Genomic DNA, 22463 nt, shown 5'->3' on the forward strand with positions numbered 1-22463 from the left:
GTCACATTTGGAATGACACCACTGACTGCGCAGGGTTTAATCATTATTCCTTCTTGAAACATCTCTGAATGTTCTTGTCTCTGTCCTCCTTTTGACTTTTAATATGGCCTTCTTTATTCTGTTACATGCATTTTGTCGTCTCGTACATGAGGTTGTTTGCCTCTGAAGGGCAGGCACTGTGTCTTGTGCCCAGGTGTCTTTGAGGACCTTGTGCAGCAGGTCCTCAAGTAATGTCTTTTCCTTCCATGTCTTTTTATTATATCATAATATTGGTATCAATTAGCCTGATACAACTGGTCTCATTATACATTGTTTCACTGCAGTTCCAAGAGCCTGTGTTGACATTTAGTGAGTACTTACTGCAGTGTTAACAGTTAAGAGCCTTCATACGTGGGGGTAAATGGTCCCTGCTCAAACTGTGGTCCTGATTTAACTCGCCACTTCGCTTCTCTGCGTTGATACAGCTCTCCTGCTCTTCCCTTCCTTTGCAAACCTCTCCTGAGCCAAAATCAGATGCCTTCTTTCTGCGGATGTACCTTTGTAAAAATGAGTTATATGAAGTCCTCCTCACAAAAGTAATTCTTTTTGTATTAAACTTATATAGACGTTAACATGCCCATGAGCCTCACTCAGAAACAAGAGCTGTGAGCCGCTCTTAAACTTGGGCCAGTATTCATGCTCCAAACACACGTCAGGCTAACAGTGGAAGCTACCCCACTCCTCGCCTAGAGTTCTGTTCTTGAAAAGATGCTAAAACTAACTTTGTTTTCCTCTGAACATATTTGCTGCTCGTCTACTGGCCATCTCAGCCACTGCTTGGGATGCATTTTAAGCCAACAGGCAGGAAAGATGGCTGCAGTCTGTGAGAGCCCAGTGAGGACTACTTACAAGTTAAGCAATGTTTGTTTTTGTCACTCGGAGAACCAGGAATCCAACCCAACGAAAAGAAGTAATCAGCTCGGTTGGGTTATTCTAGAAGGATCTGTCCACTTGGCCAAAACAGCTGAGTATTTGCTGCCAGAGAAGCATGTTGGCTGGAGCTTATGTTTGAGGGAGGAGGAGCCAGAGGACTCTTATTTATTCCCGTTCACTGGCTGTGTTCCCCTCTTTCCAGCTGCTTGAAATAACTTGATCACATTACACATTCCCAAGCTCTGAGCCCTGGGGTTTCTTATCACCGAGTGTCCTTCCAGATTCGGATATTAATGTTAACATTTTCATCTTCAGACATTGTGTTTGTTCTATAAAAGGGATGTTCTCTTAAGGAAAGTCAAAGATAAAGAAGGCTTTACAATGATTTATCGTTGGACTCACTTCTCTGGAAGGAAGAGGCTTTTTGAATTACACAGCCCATCCCAGTGACCAGAGTGACCCTTTGAGGCTTCCTGGAAGGAGCCAGTCTATCAAATTCTAACTATCTAGCGAGCAAACCCGTAGCTGGGTATCTCTGGTTGTCAGAGACGAATTTTCAGGATTGCTTCTCACCACTGACAGAACTAATGGGGCAAGCGAATAGTCTATACATGGCTGCACTCACGTGTGTGTTCCCAGAAGAGGAAAACTGCGCACACCCAAGGATGAATAATAAGGTCATGCAACATTTTTCTGAGTCACCCTCTCATTCCTGCACCTGACTTTTCATTGCTGTTGCTGTTCTTAGAAACATAGATATTTCTCCCGTATGAGCACTTTAGGGCCTTCCCCTCTCCTTCAGAATTCACACTGTCAGGAGCGCTGTGTGGTCTCATGGATGCGCGTGAGTCAGATGGAAGTTGACAGAATTAGGCTATCGACTTCTGTTTGAACAATTTCTTGTTTACAATGTCTGCAGACTATCCGCTGGTGATCTTGCCCCAAACCAGCTGCCTTTTTTTAATACAGGCACACCCCAAAGATATCGTGGGTTCGGGTCCAGACCACCGCAATAAAGCAAGTTGTAATGTTTTTGCTGGTAGAGGGTCTTGCCTTCAGTTTGGAAAAATTGCGACATGTGTGAAGCACGACGTAGTGAAATGCGATAGAACGAGGTATGCTTGTACTAGAACAAGCAAAGCCTCATCTTCCAATCGCTTGCTCTCTCCACCCCCCAGGCGTGAGTGCTGTTACCTGGAGGGGCTGCACCTCCGGTCACCCTGGCCCACTGCCTCGTCTGCTGGCAGCCAGGGATCTCAAATCTAGATCGAGCATTTACCTTCCAGTCTGTTCATCAAGATAGTTTATCCATGTAAAGTTGCTGTTGATTTCATAGCAATACCATTTATTAAATTATTGTGAAGATATGAATTGTGGTATTTCTGAGGTTTTAGAATGAGGTGTTCCTTCCTAAGTGTACGTGGGATTACTTTTCTTTTTTCAACAATAGAGTCCATCTAATTTTTTGTTTTTTCTTCCTCGCCCTTCAGTCTTTAAAGAAGCTCAACCACGCCAACATAGTCAAATTAAAAGAAGTTATCAGGGAAAATGATCATCTTTATTTTATCTTTGAGTACATGAAGGAGAATCTTTACCAGCTCATTAAAGAAAGGTACGGTTTGGTTTTCCTTCTCTTAGGAATAAATATTGCAAAGTGGACGTGTTTTCTCTCTGCCTTGGTTTTTCTCAGTCGTGTTCCTTAGGCTTTGCTCTTTCAAGCCGCACATTAGATGAGGGGCCCAGGCTACATTCCTGCTTCAGAGGCCTTGTGATAGCTTCATAGTGTGCAGAAGCCCGTTCACTGAAGCTGTTCTCATGTTTAGATGAGTTATTTATGCAAAGAAACTCAGATGTTTCACAGATATTCTGCAGGTCTCTATCCCCACAAGGACACGTGGGCAGAACAGCTACAAGCCAGGGCTGGGACAGTTCATTCATTTTGAGGCCTCCATCTAAAACTTGTGGGTTTATTTCACTTCCTCTCTCACCACGGCACTCAGGGGCTTGCTTTTTGGGCAGAGGAGACGTGTCAAAAAACTTACCTTTACTGTGGTAACTGTGAACTTAAAAGTGAACCATGTAGAATCTTTTGGGCACATTTTCTTGGTGGCACATGAATGCCGTTCACAGCATCCCTCAGTGATTCCAGTGAATATTGTCTTCATTGTCAATGATAGCGCTGAAGCCACGTGGTCTGCCCACCCAGGGGGAAATGTTACTGTCTGCTATATATTATAAAGCCTCAAAGTGTCCCCATTAAACTGTTTGAAAGTTTTAGCTTATTAATTATGGACAGAGGAGATTTTTATATGCTCCATTAGAGGAAGTTTTGTTGGGGAGTTTATTATAAAAATATTTCCTCATTGCTTCTTTGTACCATAACAATATATTTGGTATGTATAAAGTAGCAAGCTCTCTCGTATGGATACATGGTTGTTTTTCTTTGCTCTTTATTATCAAAAGATCTGGTCAAATTAGCACGTGAGCAAATGTTTTCATAAATTCTTACTATGTAACCGAAACAAGTTCCGTTTATAAATCTAGACCTGTAACGTTTTCCCCTCTGCTTCATACAGAAATAAGTTGTTCCCGGAGTCTGCTATAAGGAATATCATGTATCAGATACTGCAAGGACTTGCCTTTATTCACAAACACGGTAGGTGATTTGGATTACTGTTCTTTTGAATAGCAGTGAACTGTGTCAGCCGGTAGATTGTAACTGATTCCCAGAAAAGGATGAAAAGTTGAGAGGCTGACAGTGGGTTTTGGAATCCATTATCTTCCATTACTTGACCTTTGACTATCCCTCTTCATTTTCCAGGACTGTGAATTCTTATTCTTTAGGCTTTAACAATTAAGCTTGTTAGTTATAGATCTAAACTTATTCCTGACCATTGCCTGGTGTATTAAGGAGAAACCTAAGCTTAGAATTCAGAAAAGTTTTACATGTTGTGTTTAACCCACTAACACTGATTTACTGTGGCTTCTCGTTTTTCTAATGTACTTATATTTCAGTTTGTTCAAAAGTGTTCAGAAATAGTCTAACAAGATTTATGCAACACAGGAAAATAAAATGAATTAAAAATTAGCAAAGAAAGAAAAAGGCAAAGGTAAAACAAGCTATGGATATAGCCGGGATGAGGTTAATCCTCAAAATGCATATTGGCATGTTTTATTTAAGTAGAAAAAACAGGTGACAGATTTGATTCTGAGCTTGCTTTCTGACAGTGCAGAATGTGAAACATGACCAGTTACAGCTCATGTGGTCTCCCCGAGGTAAAACAGTTCAGTTGCTCAAGAGAAGCAGAGCTAGTCTTGATACCAAGACCAGAGAGATTCTCATATGTGTTCTTGCAGGGGACACAGTATATAATGTGGCTTCGTGGTAATCACAGTGACAGCTTACATGGGGAAGTTTCATGTCGTATCCCTCAACATGGGCCAGTTATTTCATCTGGTCAGAGAAAACAGTTCTACTAAGACCCAGTGTATTTCACTGGAATGATGGCCTGACTAGTCCAAGGAGAGACTAGAGGAATGGATGGCCACATACCCTTCAGGAAATCCTCTGTCACTATCGCTCTTCTTAGCTGAGCTTCTGAAAGATAGTGAGTCGCAATGAGTTTGAGGTTATGTTCTCCAGCAGGTATCTGGGGCAGTCCTGGTCTTTGTTACCAACTGGATGGACGCAGACCCGCCTGGGGTTGGATGGATACCTTCTAGTGAACACAGAGCCGTGGGATGGACATGTTCACCAGTAGAGCCAGGAGGCCCCTCAGGAGGTCATTTGAGGTCACTTTAATACATAGACAGATGGGCAAAGCGGCTGATCTGACACAGGCAGAAATCCATTCACTCCCAACCTAAGGAAATCTCTGCCATTGCAAATATTGCCCCAACAAATGAGTTTCATTACCCAATAAGGAAACTGGGCGGAAACGCTTTGATAATACAGTCAGTTCAGATTTGACACAAATTGGTAGTGAGTGGAAAAGAAGGGCCACAGCCTGTGGCATGGTCCATCTGGGATTGTTCCCAGCCTGTTCTTTAACCCCTAAGTAGCCTCTCACAGTTAGAGACTGAGTGAAATGCAAACAGCAGACAGAGGCTATCTGTGCAAATCCTTGTCCGCCTCAGGCACATGCCGAATTATCAGTGAGTAACTGCAAAATAATTGCAGTGAGTCAAGTGTGTACTAAAAAGTATGTCTGGCATTGCTGATATTGATAGAGATAACACGTTTGCCTGTAGTCAACAGAATTCACAAGGGATGGTATAAATTTGCAAAACATGAAAAACTTATAGTAAGACATTAGAGACAAATGGGGAGAAGGGTCTCTAGATTTAAGAGTCCGAAAAGTTAGTATTGTTGGCTTTCTTTTCTTTTGCTTTTTTTTTGCTGCTTTCATGAGACTCAGATATTTGTTGCCAGAAAGAACAGATAGCCTTTTATCCAGGTCTCTATCTAATCCATCAAATGAATGCACCCACGTATCCTTATAACTGTAAATGCACATGTATGTGTGCACACAGTACACAAGTGTGTCCATTAGTTTAGCGCCCGTATATTATTGTGTCGAAACAGCTCTTTGGAACTCTGCACTGTGAGTTTCCCTTACACACCTCAGACTGTCTATGGGAAGCTCAGTTTATTGAGAAGGTGAGACCACTTTTACTTTTATAACCCCAACGCCGTTGCTGTTACCAGAGATTCTTGTCACTTTTCCCCAGCTGTTAAGCATCCAGTTCTAGTTGATAACTTAATAACATTTCACCTGTCACTTTATTTCCATGACAATTTATCGGATAGAAAGGATAGATGGTATCTATTCCTTCCAAAGAGGTTTGGAGAGTTTTTAAAGACCTGTCCAAGGCCTCACTCTGATAAAGTGGTAGAGCCCAGATCGGCTCAGATCCCTGGGCGTCTGCACACTTCACTAGGAAAAGCTGTCCGTCCTCAAAGCGAACAAGAGAGAAAGAGGTTAAGAAAATGGTGGTGGGTATTAATTTTACAGGTCCAACCTCATTTTCATTGGAAACTTTTTAGTGGTATTTATATAGTATTGACTTGATTTTGGTTAAGTGCATGTAACTGCGTATTGTTTCTTTCCTCCAGTAATGGGCAAAAAAAGTAACCTACAGCACTTCACAAATCTGTCTAGTCAGTTTCAGGCTCTTCCCTGTTAGCTGGTTCTCACTGTGAGAAGGCGCGTTCTGTCCCGGGGGAGGAGCCTCCTTCGGGAGGGGAGAGCGCTGCAGGTAGTTGCTATGGCCCCCGAGTGCTTTCCTGCACGGGGAATGAAAATGCGAGTCTGCTTGGGGCCGATTGAGCAATGCCGGAGCGTGTGTACTTTGCAGGAATTAAATAACGCACACTGTGTTTCATCCTTAACCTGCCTTTGCAAATACTCAGGTCACACTTCTCCGTGCCAGGAATCAGAAGTGCATTCAGGAACAATGTTTTGCCCCAGGAAGTGGTTCTCTGCTTCTGTGTTTCGCTACTGTCTTCCTGTGCATGACCTTGAGTCAGCCCGTGGCCTTTCTGCGTGTTGCTGTCCTCATGACCGTCCTTTTTATTTTTAGTAACTTTTTTTTTTAAAGATTTTATTTATTCATTTTAGAGAGGAGAGAGAGAAGGGAGAGAGAAGAAGGGAAGAGCAGGAAGCATCAACTCCCATATGTGCCTTGACCCAGCAAGCCCAGGGTTTTGAACCTGCGACCTCAGCATTCCAGGCCGATGTTTGATCACCTGCGCCACCACAGGCCAGGCCTATAAAAACATTGTAGGTTTAAATTTAGTAATATCTGTGAAGTTACAACTTTCATCATAGGAAGATGTACTATATAAATTCATAGTGTTTAAGTAGTTTCTGGTTATTTCCATATGTTTGTATCAGGTTCGTCATTAACAGAATGTGACAGAGAGAAGAAAGCCTTCTCTCTGGCTTGATGGTTTCTTTGCCCCCAGGTTCCTAATGAAAAGTAAGCCCAATCTATTCTCTGCCAGGATAAAAGAGAAAAGCCCTCTGTTGCTCGACCTGCGTACCGTACCCTGGAATTAAATGGAAGGGCCGCTGTTCCTGAATTATGAAAGCCAAACAGTTTTGAATAGGAAGGTTCTTATCTTAACAGCACTTTGCTGTCGAGTGACCTCTGGCGGGCCAGCTCTGAGGGTGCGCATTGTGAGTGAGAAGTGCAGAGGAAGAAGTGGATGCTTGGTCCAGGCCTCGGTGCGCGCAGCCGCAGAACGTGGACCCTGCCGGGAATCAGATCCGAGCTTAGCACCACCTCTTCCCAGACGGTGGGGGACATCACTACCCTCACGAGCCCCGAGTCTTGTCCGCAAAAATGGAGCCTGTCTACTTTGCTGGGTTGTTGGGAAGAGAACATGAGAGAATTCATGCCACTAATAACAACACGCTCTTGCAAGGTGCCTTGTGTTGAGTGCTGCTCTAAAAGCTTTACACGTATCAACACATTGAATCCTGCAAAAGCACCCCACGAGGTCGATGCGGTTATTCCCCCATTTTACCCACGAGGGAAAGGAGACACAGAGAGGTAAAGTGATTTTCCAGCCAGTCAATAGAACTGGGATTTGAAATCGGGCAGTCTGGTTGGTCTGCACACTTAACCCCTATGCAGTATTGCCTCTCATATGGAAATGGTTATGTTTTATTAAAACAGAAATCAAAAGTAAACGTACATGACATGAGGGTCTTATACTTTTAATTACCGAGAAATAGAACCCATGGACACAGGCTAATAATAATAGCTATTGCTGTTCTTCAGTCATGTAAAGAACAGCAGGCTAGATTCCTCAGACATATCCATGAATGTTCCTAGTTATAAAGGTTTATACTCGAATACAGTATAACAGACAACATATGTCCAGTGACAGATTGTTTTCACCAGCCAATTTTAAGAGTCTGTTTGCAATTAATTTTTTTCCCTAGCCATTTGCCCTCTAATCATTTATCTGGGGCCTGAAGGATGATCCATATAAAAGAGAGCTGCTTCGAGGGACATATGAGGAACCAGAATCTTCATTCTCCTCATTCCGTCAGTACACATGTTCTCTGTGGAAGTAGAATTAAGGATGGGTTAGCAGTAAGGGGAAGGGTCACGCTGGACGGGTGAGAGGAGGAATCCGTGTTTACGGGAGCAGGACCTAGAGCGGGAGCATGATAACACAGTCTGGGGCACAAGAATACTTAGGTCTGAGTACAGGGCGATAGGCAGGAGAAGGTGCAAGTCTGTGGAGGTGGGTGTTACAGATGGTGGCAGTGGGGCTTGGGGACTGCAGGACAATGACTCATTGTGACAGAAATGCCACATAAGTCTAGAAATTAAGATTTAGCCCAACAAAAGGAGAAAGGGGGAGTCTAAGAAGAGAAACAGCATTACTGTGGGCTTGAGAGGACCAGAACCACAAATCCAAACTTAGCCACATGGTTCCAGAGGGACAGAGTAGAGCTCTATAGTGTAACAACTGTGACACATTTCTGGGTAGGATTGTGAATAATTCACCCACTCACTTTTCCCATCTGTTCAGGAAGAGAATAATGTCTACCATTTCATTTCTCATTGGGGTGTTTGCAATGCTCTGAGTTTTTAGGAAGAGATACCGTGGTCTCACGGTTCATATATTTTCAGGGGCCTCGGGAGTCTTCCTGGATGCCCTGACAAAAGATCACTCTGATAATTGCTGGTGCATTTTCACATCCTTAATTCCAAGATGGGAGCATGCAGGCAGGCCTTCTGGGAGCTGCATGGTGCTCTGAAGAACAGAGGGTCCAAACACAATGACTCAAAGTCTTAGAACAGACCTCGCCCACTCTGGTGGGCGCTGATCATCTTAATTTAATTAGGCTGAGAATAAACCATCCCAATTTGTCTACATCAAAAATTCTTTCTCTTCAAAGGCCATTTTTTACTAATATCGAATTACTGTTTGAATTTGTCGACAGCCTTAAGTTTGGTTCTTCCTATAATTTAGGTTTAATTTTCTCTTAATTTGGTGAGGATACTTAAGGAATTGGTATGAAGAAGGCCATCAGGCATATGTTGGTACAATGAAAGGATAAAGAAGGAAGCAATGGGATATATATATTCTTTCTTTCTGAATACATATGTACATATAAACACTCATGCACATACACATGGGATGCTGTACAAATAGAAAATTCGCTGTGCCTGTCTCTGGTCTAACTCAGGCCTAACTCCTTCGATCTCTCACTGCCTCGGATTATGGAAAATAGCAGCCTCTTGCTGGTAGAAGGAAGCACTTCCTCTTCTCACTGGTGGCCCTCTCGAATGTGTGCGATCACTTCTGTACCTTCAGCCCTTCTATGTGTACTGGGTTCTAGCCTCTGTAATTATAGTCACCTTGTCCATCTTAGCCAGCCATTCACCTTACAGACCCACCATTATGTCATAATACTATCCAGGTGAGCTTGACCTAGTATGTACTAAGCCAGGGGTCCCCAAACTACGGCCCGCGGGCCACATGCGGCCCCCTGAGGCCATTTATCCGGTCCCCGCTGCACCTCCGATAGGGGCACCTCTTTCATTGGTGGTCAGTGAGAGGAGCACAGGATCCATCCTCATCCTGTGTTCCTGGAGTACTGTATGTGGCGGCGCCACAAAGTGCAGCATGGCTCACGTACAGTACTATTTCTGGTGACGTGGGATGCACGCATCACGGCTCCGGAAGCGCGTCATATCACCTGTTACGGCTAGCAGTGACAAATATGGAACCGGACATTGACCATCTCATTAGCCAAAAGCAGGCCCATAGTTCCCATTGAAATACTGGTCAGTTTGTTGATTTAAATTTACTTGTTCTTTATTTTAAATATTGTATTTGTTTCCATTTTGTTTTTACTTTAAAATAAGATATGTGCAGTGTGTGTAGGGATTTGTTCATAGTTTTTTTTTATAGTCCGGTCCTCCAACGGTCTGAGGGACAGTGAACTGGCCCCTGTGTAAAAAGTTTGGGGACCCCTGTACTAAGCCCTGGTGTCTTTGGTATGATAAACAGAGAGGAGTGTCCTTTTATGGAGATGCTGTCGCTTTCCGTGATACACGACATCTCGCGAGGTTTTCACATTTAACCACTTTATAGTCACCCACCTCTTCCTCTAGAACAGGGAGTGGTTTGGGAAAATGACCTTGACTAGTGTATTTAGTCCTGCTGGGACTCACTCTGTGGTGAGGACTTCCCACTCTGAGACCTCCGTGTCTCCCACCCGGCAACAGGGTCACACCCTTCTCTCTCGGTTCTCACGGCTATCTTGTGAGGCTTCCTTCTTCCCGCCCTCCCAACAGCCTTAGGCTGTTCTCTGTTGCCCCTGCCTCCTTGGCCCAGGCATATTAGTCACCATGAAGTTGCTTCATGTTCCCTACAAACCTGTCCAAGTCCTTTGTTCAGTCTGTAAGGACATATTATGAGACCGCTATGCTCCTGCCACTGTGTTAGATATTCGGAAGAAATGAAACCGAGACCTCTACCTTTGAAGTGCTGCATCTATTTAGTGAGAGATGGTTGACAGACCTGAAGATGACAGAGCTCTGCTCAGGTTTCCGGGGAGGGCATATATGTCCACCAAGGCAAAGTCATGTCTGTGCAGGTTGTTTCTGAATCCACAGAGCCTACCCCAGTGCCTGGCAGGGAGTGAGCCCTCCTTGAATGTTTATTGGTAAAATGAATGAATGGATGGATGAATGGATGAATGAATGAATGAATGAATGAATGAAAGCTAACATTAGAATGGCTTCATGAAGGAAGGGAAACTCAAAACAAGTCTTAAAAGATGACAAAGATCAGGACTGATATAGACAACAAGTACAAGGGGACAGCATTGTTAAAGGGAGTGGATACAGTGAACCTAAAGAAAATAGAGAATTTTACCTGACTGGAACACACTTGACACGTATTGATGGTACGTAATCAAAAACCAGTTTATCTCTTTAGATAGACTGAGAGGAGTTCAGGCTTATTAAATAATTTTAAAAGGAACCACGAAGGTGTGTGTGTGTGTGTGTGTGTGTGTGTGTGTGTGTGTGTGTAGATGGGACAGTGACAAGGGAAGGACAGTGTTTAAATGATCAGGAAGCGTGGGAGCCCAGGCAGGCTGGAGCGAGGCAGGCCTGCTAGCAAGGGGCAGAGCAGGGATAGGCGGTGAGGGCCAGGATTTGGGAGGGGGCAGTGAGAAGGCACACGGGACAGATCTGAGGTCTTTCGATGAAAAGTGTGACAGGTCCCTGACTGCCTGGGCAAAGATGGATCCAGCCTAACCACAGGGTATCTGGTATCTTATTGAAGGTGCGAGAAGGGAAGATGGTTTGGGGCAGGTTGAGGTGGGGATGACAGTGACATCCAGCTGCTATCATGAGAGACATAGGGTGAGAAAGGGGTGGAGATGGCACATCAGAGACGTAGATTGGAGCATGGCCAGCATGGCAGTGGTTGAGGGAGAGTGGATCTTCAGTGATGGCTACTCATTTCTCCCATAACGTGCTAGTGAGAACCCAACTTTCCCAGCCTTGATAACGACAGCACATAGCAAATAATACCATTAGCAACATGAAACCTTTGAGTAGTACAAACATTCATTCATGTACATCCTCGTGCCTCCGGACCATCCAGAGTACCATCGTACATGTGTAAGGCAACATAAAAAAAAGGCAAGTGTATCTTCTTCTTGTTTCTTTAAACTGGTTATCCAACAAACATGATTTTAAGTGAATAAAACTGTAACTGGAACTAATTTCATTTTTTGAAAAAAAAAACAAACTTACTCCCAGGGGTCAGTGAGCATGAAAAGAATTCACTACTTAAAGGGCGAACGGAGTTGTATGTCCAGCATGGGGTTCCATTGAGGTTCAGAGTCACATGCAGTGATGTCTGTGTCAGCGATGCTCTCCGTGAGTGGAGATTCTGGGCTTTCAGGGGCGTGTATCAGTGGGTGTCCACGTGCACCTGGAAGGTTGGCGTGTTGAGTGTCTGCTGCGCGCGCCCCCACAGCTTTGCTGTAGCTGAGGCCGGCTTCCCACTCGAGGAGTTATCTTTGCCTTTTACAGTGAGAGCAGCAGCTGCACCACTGAACCTCTGCTTCTCCCTTACACACAGTAGTATTTAACATTTCAACATCTGTTGCAACACACACCGGAATCTCTGCTGTAAGTCACATTCACAAATCCCTTGTTTCTTGAACAAAAATTGTAACTACGTTTCTGCTTTGGTAGTAATTCTCCATACCCATAAGACTTGTCTTTGGAAATGATTTTTTTTTTTTTCCTTTGAATGACGATTCCTTTTTGGAAAGTTATCTGAGCCCATAACTGAGTTTCGATATTTTTAAAAGAAATTTTCTCTCTTGGAAAAAAAAAATATGATCAACTGGAATAATTTTACATTTTGAATTCGTCCAAGGGAAATGAAGTCCTTTGAGAGGTCCGAAGGGCTCTGCGTTGTCGGTAGGGTGAAGGTGTAGAGCTTTCAGTGTCGGACCAGACTACCTTTCCAATGACAGCTGCTGTGAAAAGAGCCACACAGCCGCAGAGAGTAGCGCAGAAGCGAGCTTGCGTTTGGTTTCCTTCTCTCCTGTCTCCCCAGGCTTCTTCCACCGGGACCTAAAGCCTGAAAACCTCCTCTGCATGGGGCCGGAACTCGTGAAAATTGCAGACTTTGGCTTGGCCCGAGAAATCCGATCAAGACCCCCGTACACAGATTACGTATCTACTCGATGGTGAATACCACTTCTCTCTAAATTATTTCATCACATTTCTTTAAAAATATATCATTATACTAAGGATAATATTAATGTCACAAACATTAACTTTTCACTAAGAGAGACAGTGCAGTTTAAAACATATTTGTAGATATGTTGCCATTGTACAAGGTTTAAAAGCTTGCGTTGTAAATTAATTTCAAGGGAAGTCCATTATACTTTTCCATAATATAAATTATATAATTAATATAATATAATATATATATTATTATTTTTTAATGTGAGAGGAGGGGAGACAGTGAGACAGATTCCCACATACGCCCTGACTGGGATCTACCTGGCAACTGCTGTCTGAGGCTGATGTTTGAATCAACCAGTGTTCAAGGCCAATGCTCAAACCAGTTGAGCTACTGGCTGTGAGAGGGGAAGAGAGAGAAGGGGGAGGAGAGGGAGGGGTTGAGTAGCAGATGGTCACTTCTCTTATGTGCCCTGACCAGGAATTGAACCCAGGACATTCATATACTGGGCCAGTGCTCTATCCATTGAGGCAAGCAACTAGGGTCAGTAAATATTTTACAGACCTTTCTGAAAACCATTTACAAAAGAGTTGTGTAAAAGATTCTCCAAAGACCTGTCTGAATAATCAGATTAATTGCCATTATTAAAACTTTCAGACCTAGCAATTGAAGCGGCTGGCCATGACCAAGAAGTAGCCTACAGACAACCAGTTGTATGTTCTGTCTCTCTTTTCTCTGTCACTCTCTTTTCCTCACTTTTGTCTTACTCTCTGAGTTTCTCAGAGAGGAGTCCTGTAGAGCATGCTCAGTAGAAAACGCCAGAAGGTAGAGAAGCAACAGCACCCCCGCAGCTGCCGATCTCCGCCCCACTGAACCAGACAGAACATGGAAATATACAAACTGTCTCACTGGGCGTCGATGATGTATGGCATTGACTTCCGACCGGTGGCAGCAACCACAGGCCGTTCCCCTTTGTGCCTCCAGGTACAGGGCTCCAGAAGTGCTCCTGAGGTCTACCCACTACAGCTCCCCCATTGACATCTGGGCCGTGGGCTGCATCATGGCAGAAGTGTACACCCTCAGGCCGCTCTTCCCGGGCGCCAGTGAAATTGACACGATCTTCAAAATTTGCCAAGTACTGGGAACCCCGAAAAAGGTAATGAATGGAGCAAAGGCCTGTGGGCCAAAGCTAGCTCCCCGTGCTCCCTGGCCTCCACCCGTGTGGCTCCGGCACTGTGATCACCTGCTCATTCTGGAATCTTCCTCTCGGCCTCAGACTGGGCCGTCCTCAGACTGGGCCGTCTCACTCCCTTCTTCGTTCTTAGGTGGCAGACGTCTGTCGTGGCTGCCTCTGCTTTGCTCTCTGTGGCATCTGCCCTCCCTTGCAGTTTCTCTGTTCTCATGGTTACAGCACTTGTAAGCTATTCCTTTATGTCATCTGTAGTCCTCGCCAGCCTCCTTTATAACCCCACTCACCTATTTACACCTGTCTGCGAGATTTCTCCTGACACCCGAACCATCACTTCAAATTCAGCGTGTCTGACAGTTTACCTTTTTTAAAAACAAACAAACAAACAAACAAAAACTTCCTCCAAAGAACACAAACACATTGGAATGTTTTAGGCGCCTCTCACCTTAACATGTTGTGTTTAGTGTTTTGGTTTACTTTTTCTACTCCTAAATTACTTACTTGTGCATGTAATTGTTTTGCATCACCATTGCTTATTTATTTTTTCTTTTGGTTTTGTTGAGATACACTGGACACACAGCACTGCACAGGTTTAAGGTGCCCCAGATGTCTTTTTGTTTACCCCCAGCCAGCGTCCTTCTTTCATTCCCCATTTCTGTCTCTGGTCCTATCGTCACCCCAGAGCCCCAGCCTTGAGGCTGAGTTTTTGTTTTACCTCCCTCCTTTCCCAAGAGTACGGCTCCTTAAATCCTGTTGAATGTCACTGCACAGCGGCTCTCCCGCAGCTCCTGTCCGTCGGGTCCACCGCCTCGGTCTCAGGCTGGGCTGGGCTCGCCCTCCCTGTTGAGGGCGTCAGTCCCTCTGCCTTCGAGCCTTTCCCTTCCATTCAGTATACAGCCAGCTCACCTTCAGAAAGAACAGCTGTGGGCCTGACCTGCGGTGGCACAGTGGATAAAACATCGAACTGGAATGCTGAAGTTGCTGGTTCGAAACCCTGGGCTTGCCCGGTCAAGGCACATATGAGAAGCAACCAGTGAGTCACTGTAGTGAAGCAACTACAAGTTGATGCTTCTTGCTCCCTCTCTTTCTACTCTAAAATCAACAGATAAAATCTTTCAAAAAAAGAAAAGCTCCGTTACTGCCCTCTCCTAAAAATACCCACTGGCTCCCCATCACCTGCTGGGTGATGACTGCCATTCCCTGTCCCCAACTTCATAACTGCACCCCCTGCAGCTGTGTACCCTGGAATCTCCCCACTGCAGTGTGCTGCTATGCGCACTCTGCCCAACTAAAGGGCTCTCCCGTGCCCAAGCCGGCTGTTTCCCACGCCCCGCAATAATCTTTCTTCTCACCCTTCCTCTCATCTCCTCGCCATCGTCCCCTGTGATCTGTGGTATTAATTACCCGTGTACATACCTTTCCTGGACCGTACACTCATTCAGGGCAAGGGTTTGTCTTGTGTTTATTTGTGTTTCTTTTTCCAGGTACTAGCACCATCACTGGTACAAACCAGTCCCTCAAAAATAATCATTCAGTCATTTGAACAAATCATTACTGGCTCCTCGAGATTTCCAGAGTCCCCTGCTAGACTCTGTTCCTTCTCTAGATAACTATCTGTATCCGGTATTATTGTTTGCAAATAAGTATCTTATTTTCTCCTTCGTACACTATTATCCTTAAGGGCAGGATTTATATCAGCTTATTTTTGGATACTCAATACTACGCCTTATAGTAGGGACTTAGTCACTATCTAATGAATGATAAAAGCAATACACTTTGCTTTGAAAGAAAATAAAAGGCAATTGCACCAGAAAGTGTCTTGTAAAATATCAGTGTTGGAACCCGAAGGGACCTTAGAGATGATTTGTTCATTTCCCGTCATTCACTGCGGCACTTAGTGTCGTAAGGTGTGATGGATGAAAAAGTGGAGGGCTTGAGATTGCGGGGCGCAGCCTCCTTTCCGCCCATTCTCGGCATGTGTAGTTTGAATCATCGAGGAGAGGATATGTGGGTTTTGACAAATTTATTTAACTGGAGACGAGGTGTTTTGTTTTATTCCTCCCCCCCCACCCCCCCAAATATCTCACTAGCAGTTTCTAAGACCTCAAGAGAGGAACTATCTTGTGTTAAGATTGTAAAACAAGTTGGGGGCAAATCCAGTGTCTTTTCCACTCTTTCCCAGACTTCAGTCTCTGAAATGATGAGACCACTTCCTAGTCTCTCTATTAGTATCCTCCCGTGTGTCAGTCATCACACACGGGGCCACGACCGTGGAGGTGGGTGTGGTAATGACACGACCACCTTGCTGTTCTGGGCACACATGCCAGGATATGCACTCCTGTCACAGCAGGTTGGCTCAGTAAGATTTTCTACCTTTTCCTTCTTTCAGACCGACTGGCTGGAAGGCTACCAACTCTCCAGTGCTATGAACTTCCGCTGGCCCCAGTGCGTACCCAACAACTTAAAGACCCTGGTTCCGAATGCTGGCAGTGAAGCCATCCAGCTCCTGAGAGACATGCTCCAGTGGGACCCCAGGAAACGGCCGACAGCTAGTCAGGTTTCTTCCGCTTCCTTCTGTTCGATGCATGTCTAATGAAGTTCATAGCCAATGCTGAATAATTCCTACAAATCTGATAGCAAGTACTTTATTTGGTATTATGGGGGAAAAATAGTATTGAATACCACTGTAAGGTATTTTTCCCCACCGAGAAGGAAGGAAGAGGGCTCGGAGCCACCAAGTGTGTTATAACAAAAGGCTTTATTGAGTGCAGCGCATCCCGCCCGGCAAGGTTCCCTGGCCCCGAGGAAAGAAAGATGGAGGCCAGGGAAGTTGCAAAGATTAAACCGCGTGGGAGATATTTAAAGGGTCCCTCTAGGGAAGTGGAGCTAACATGACGTGGTGAAATCCCACTGGCTGGTAGACGATGGCTTTTTTCCAAACGGTTCCTGTGAAGCCTCCTTTTGGCGCACTTGGTTGTGGGCGGTCCTAGCCAAAGTTCATGGGTCTGAGTTCCCCACGTGACCATCCCCCATTATCCACCGACCTTACATTCTGACCTTTTGTGTTAAATAGAAAAAGGGGGGCTGTTTATTCATCTGGCTACTTCCTGCTGAATAGGGGTGTCGTGGGGAGGGGGAGATCAGAAGGTGGTGGCTTGGAGGGGTGTCAGGAGGAACATTTGTGTGGCCTTGAGTTGAGAAACTTCGCAGATGTGGTCCTGTAAGGATTTAAAAAAAAAGAAGAGTAATAGGGGAATTTGCAGGGTCCAGCCTTTTGGTAAGTTGGAGATGGATGGAGTCCAGTGGTTCCGACTGCCAGTGGTCCTGTAAGGAGGCAAGCTTGAGGCAAAACTGCATGTCAGGTGTGGTATAAAAAGGGGAAAAGAAGGGGTCCCATCCATTCCCATAATCGAGACCTGTGAGGGAACTAGAGGTCCAGAGTGTGATGGCAAAACAGAGAAGGCAGCCCCGTGTCCACAAGAAATGAGATGGATTTACCCACTTGTTGCAGAACCCTGGGTTCTCCGAGTCCAGGCTGTGTCCTAGGAGTTCGAGCGATGCACCCACCTGGCTGGATTGGCCTTCCCATTCGAGTGGCTTGTCCTCCATGTAGAGGTGCCGAGGAAAAACCTGTTGCCCAAAGGGGCAATCACTCTGCCAGTGACCGGGCTGCTTGCAGTCAGGGCAGGGCTCAGTGGGCAGCCGCGGGCAGGGGCCCTGCCGGGACCAATGGTCCTGCTTGCCACACTTAAAGCAAGCTGCTGGTGGCTCTGCTGGTCTCAGGGTTGCCACAAGAGTTTGGGTTTGGAGCGTTACTTTCTGTTGCATGCGGGCCTGGCGGAACAGCCTTGGTCTGTTTTTACTAGTTGGGACCGTTAAAAACTTTAAATGCCATGTTCACAGGTTCTGGATAGGGGTTTGGGGGTTTGGGAATAAGAGGAGGAGGGCTCGTGCGGAGCCCGGCACCCAGATCCTGCAGGAAACGCTGGACAGGGCAGGAACTTCCTGCAAGAAAATTGTGGTTGGACACCTGAAAACCGGGGTAAGAGCCAATGCCAGGCTGAGAAAGGTCTGATGGAGGAGGGACTTAAGAACACAGTGAAGGGAGGGGCCCCTGGCCAGCAGGGGAGGAGAAAGAGATGGTAGTGGTGAATAAGAAACAGGTTTTTGAGAAGGGAGGGGAGGGGGCTTTCAGAGGGAAGAGACTCGAGCACAAAAGAGGTCCGCAGAGGGACCAGAGAAAAGTCCCGAGAGAGGGGCACCCCCGGGGGTCAGACAGGAGGGAGAGAGAGTTGGGAGTCCACGGAGAAGGAAAGATTAGGAGTGGAGGTTTTAGGTGAGGTTTCTCTGGCCAGAAAAAGGCCTGCGTGGTGTGGAACAGGCAGCACAGAGATTAAGGAGAGGTGCGCGAATAATTAGAAGCCGTGAATGTAAGAGATCTCCAATCAGTTCCCAGCTTTTTTGGCGATAGTTAAATTGGTGAGGGTGTTAACACTGAAAGTCCCTTCAGGAGGCTAGTTCAGTGGGTTCTGTGGCCTGGCCACAGCGGAGAAGAAGAACAGTTTCTTCTTCCTTAGGGAGGGAGATTCCTGTGCCCTCACAGCCACCCTCAGTCCTCGGAGTGGTCAGTATTGAGTATTAGCGTCCTAAAAACTCAAGGTCTGGCCACGGACGAAAAAGGTTAAGTGGATGCACTTGGGGACAAGCACACGCACTCAGACAGATGGAAAAGAGTTCCCTGACATAGCTACGGTTTCGGACAGGGAGTCTTGTAAGAAAAAACTGAGAGGAAGGCTGGAGGCAGGGGACTTACCACACCGTGCGCTGAAGTGGGTGGAAGGTCGGAGATCCTGGTTCTTTCTCGGAGGGGAGGGGAAAGGAGCGGTCCTTGTGGACTTCAACTCCTTCCAAGTTTTCGGCACCAAAATGTAAGGTATTTTTCCCCGCCGAGAAGGAAGGAAGAGGGCTCGGAGCCACCAAGTGTGTTATAACAAAAGGCTTTATTGAGTACAGCGCATCCCTCCCGGCAAGGTTCCCTGGCCCCGAGGAAAGAAAGATGGAGGCCAGGGAAGTTGCAAAGATTAAACCCCGTGGGAGATATTTAAAGGATCCCTCTAGGGAAGTGGAACTTACATGACGTGGTAAAATCCCACTGGCTGGCAGACGATGGCTTTTTTCCAAACAGTTCCTGTGAAGCCTCCTTTTGGCGCACTTGGTTGTGGGCGGTCCTAGCCAAAGTTCGCGGGTCCGAGTTCCCCATGTGACCATCCCCCATTATCCACCGACCTTACAACCACTATTGGTGTATTATATATAAGAATTTAAAATAGTTTGAAACTTGCTATTTAAAGTTAAAGTAGTTAAGGTTTACAAAACAGTATAGTTGCTTTGAATACTGGCATACAGTTCACGATACATCACCATATATGTAGAAATGAAAATATGCAGATTTATCTACCTGTATTTGGAAAATGTTTTCATATATATTCTCTATGAGTTAAAATTATATAGTGATTTGTTTAGAAGGCAGTGCTGGTTGTTGAAAGGGAATTGGAGAATATCTTGTAAAATCCAGCTACTCATTTTACAGATGACAGAGAACCCCGTGAGATTATTCTTCTTCTTTTCATTCTGTAAATGAGACTCCATGAGATGGGTATTGCTCTTTTCATTCTATAAATGAGAAAACTGAATCTGAACTTTTAAATGATCTGCCGTAATCACCCATTTAGTAACTAGTTAGTACAGATAATGCAACCAGCTGCACTTCAGTCACACAAGGGCAGGTCTTCTGACACCGTACCTCCTGTTTTCTCTACTCACCCACCCCCAGGCCACCTTGACTTGGAATATAAAAGTCACCCGAAAGAGGCGTGGTCCTGTGGGCTCCACCCTCCCGTGCCTCCACCCTCAGCTGCCTTTCACATTCAGCCCCTTCTCACCTTGTCTCGTTGACAATTTTATTGCTCAGGGACTGAAAAAGTGGTGACTAGTTCTAATCAGACATGATGATTTGGCTAAGCAAAAATGACGGTGACATTTGAAGATAGTTCCAATGTGACGTTGAATTTGTGGGAGCTGGAGAGTTTGGTGGTTGGGAGATCAAAGACTTGCAGAGAAGCCGCTTCCCAAAGACTCGAAGGAGAAAGAGCTATTTGGGGCCATAAGGTGGTTTTGGATGGCTCAAGAGGGGTGGAGAGCTCTCAGAAATGCACTTCTAGGGATGAAATTCACAAACATTCTCAGGGCAGGAAGGAATCTTTCTGACAGACTCCGTGTTTCAAAGGACACACAAGAGATGAAGAGGAAAAGATTCTGTGACAAGGAACCAAGACAGCAGAGCATGCTTTTAAGAAATAGTGGCAGAGAAGCTAGGGCAGGCTGGCTGCTATCAGGGGGTGGGGTGGGGGTCGAGGGACTGAGCCAAAAGGAAAAAAAAGAGAGAAAAACTCATGGACAGGGACGAGAGTGTGGTGATTGCCAGCGGGAGGTGGAGGAGGACAGGAGACAAAGGGTGAGAGACGGAGATTTGACTTGGGGTGGTAAACCCAGAACCTGGGGTACAGATGATGCATTGTGCACCTGAAACCTGTATAGTTTTATTAACCGGTGTCACCCCAATAATTCAATAAAAAAGGAAAAATAGTAAAAATTTAAAAATAATAAAAATAAAAATAGTCCTGAATCAGTTGAGACTTGCAGAAATGAGGCTCCAGAAAAGCCTGTTCAGATTGGCTGCCAGGGCCCAGGGGCCAGAGTATCCACATTGTTTGCCTCTGTATTTATGCTTGTAGTGGTGGTTGCCGACGTTTGTAACTATGTTCCAGAGTAATTAAGAAAGGTTATGTTCTGTTCAGTGATTTTCATTCAAAAAGACTAGGGAAGACAGGGAATGTCTCAGAAAGACTTGTAACATTTATCCCTTAGCTATGGAGACAGCTGGATTCTTCAGAACAACTCCCCGGTTGATCGCCAGTTGTTCCTGATGGCAGGGTGCGGCTCTGTCCGGTGTTACTCTCTCGGCCTTCCCGGGGTAAAGGCAGATGCAGTCGCGTATTTTACCCTTGAGTCTTCAGGGTCTGCCAGGATCATCGTGTTTGGCTCTTCCGGTTTTGTATTATTTTTTCTCTTTCCTATGGAAAGGGAAAGGTGAAGCGTTATATTAATATTTCAGACATATAGTAAACACGTTACAAAGCTAGAATCTGTGTTGAGCAAGAACACTGCTCAGAAGTAGCAGAGGTGACAGCAGTGTAACCAACTGCTTGAGCCAAATAGTTTGAAGTACGTGCATTTGGTGGTATTTTAGATAAGAAGAATCACAAGGAGTGTTACAGATTCGAGGTCCTGTTTTGTCCATCGTTGGTTGGGGCTAAGGAATGATAGTAAACTGGTTACCTGCAAGGTAGCCCCGTGCGCCTGGTGGAGTTATCCTTCCCGGCTAGACTTTTCTCTTTTTTTTTTTTTTTTTTTTTTACACTTTTTTATTTTATTTTATTTATTCACTTTAGAGAAGAGAGAGAGAAGGAGAGAGAGAGAGAGAGAGAGAGAGAGAGAGAGAAGAGAGAGACAGGGGGGAGGAGCTGGAAGCATCAACTCCCATATGTGCCTTGACCAGGCAAGCCCAGGGTTTCGAACCGGCGACCTCAGCATTTCCAGGTCGACGCTTTATCCACTGCGCCACCACAGGTCAGGCCTAGACTTTTCTCTTAAACGCGGCCACGTTTGTCATTGCAGGCGCTCCGATATTCCTACTTCCAGATCGGGCACCCGCTGGGCATCGCACAGAGCCTGCAGGACTCCGGAAAGCCCCAGAAGGACAGCCCGGAGAAGGCAGGCCCCCTGCCGCACATGAAGCCCGTCCCTCCTGCCCAGCCCCCTGCCCAGCCACACGCGCGGATCTCTTCCAGACACCAGCAAGCCAGCCAGCCGCCCCAGCACCTCCTGTACGCGTACAAAGCCGAGGCTCCCAGGGCAGACCACCACCCAAGCCATCTTCCGGAGGACAAGCCAAGCCCGCTGCTCTTCCCATCCCTCCACGCCAAGAATTCTCAGGCGGTAAGTGGCGAAGATTCGCTAGTGGGCCTCGTGTCTGGCCTGTTCCTCCTCTGACTGCACTTACTGTGTGAGCTGTGTTTTCTTTTTCAGCATATAAAGTCTAATTATAATAAATTCATCTTTGTGGTGTCATGGAATTGCGGAAAGAGCTTTGGCCTTGGAGTTAAAGGTCTAAGTTCAAGTTCTGGCTCTGCCTATTGGTCGCAGGGCCGTGTGGCTCCGTGCTGGGTGCCGCCGCCAGGTTGCCAGGGTCCCCGGTCTCGGCTCCGCCGTGCTCGATGGCCCTCTGCTCACGACTGGCCTCTCTGTTCCTCATTTCCTCCCTGTGAAAGAGGGATGACGATAGCACCTGCCTGACAGAATACTTTTGAGGACTAAATGAGTTAATCGGTACTTGAAGGAGATTAAACTAATACTTGGGGCCTAGTAGGAACTCAATAAATGGTAGTCATTGTTACTAATCCCTGTGGACCCAGTTTCCTCATCTGTAAAAGAAGATCGTTATGTCTCTCTTGCCCACTGGACAGGGCTGTTCCTGAGGATCAGAAGTCCTGC

At 45.8% G+C, this 22463-nt stretch overlaps 1 protein-coding gene across 1 annotated transcript in view; it reads left to right on the forward strand.

Moving 5' to 3' along the window:
- The window catches only part of CILK1 (ciliogenesis associated kinase 1), a 41360-nt gene that overhangs the window by 6851 nt on the left and 12046 nt on the right, over nt 1-22463 (forward strand). The window contains exons 3-8 of the mRNA XM_066359190.1: nt 2403-2524; nt 3489-3568; nt 12530-12662; nt 13646-13817; nt 16240-16407; nt 21588-21908. Of these exons, the coding sequence (XP_066215287.1) occupies nt 2403-2524; nt 3489-3568; nt 12530-12662; nt 13646-13817; nt 16240-16407; nt 21588-21908 (996 nt within the window). The remainder of the gene's footprint in view (nt 1-2402; nt 2525-3488; nt 3569-12529; nt 12663-13645; nt 13818-16239; nt 16408-21587; nt 21909-22463) is intronic.

This window comes from Saccopteryx leptura, chromosome 1, assembly GCF_036850995.1.
Source record: "Saccopteryx leptura isolate mSacLep1 chromosome 1, mSacLep1_pri_phased_curated, whole genome shotgun sequence".
NCBI classification, from domain to species: Eukaryota; Metazoa; Chordata; class Mammalia; order Chiroptera; family Emballonuridae; genus Saccopteryx; species Saccopteryx leptura.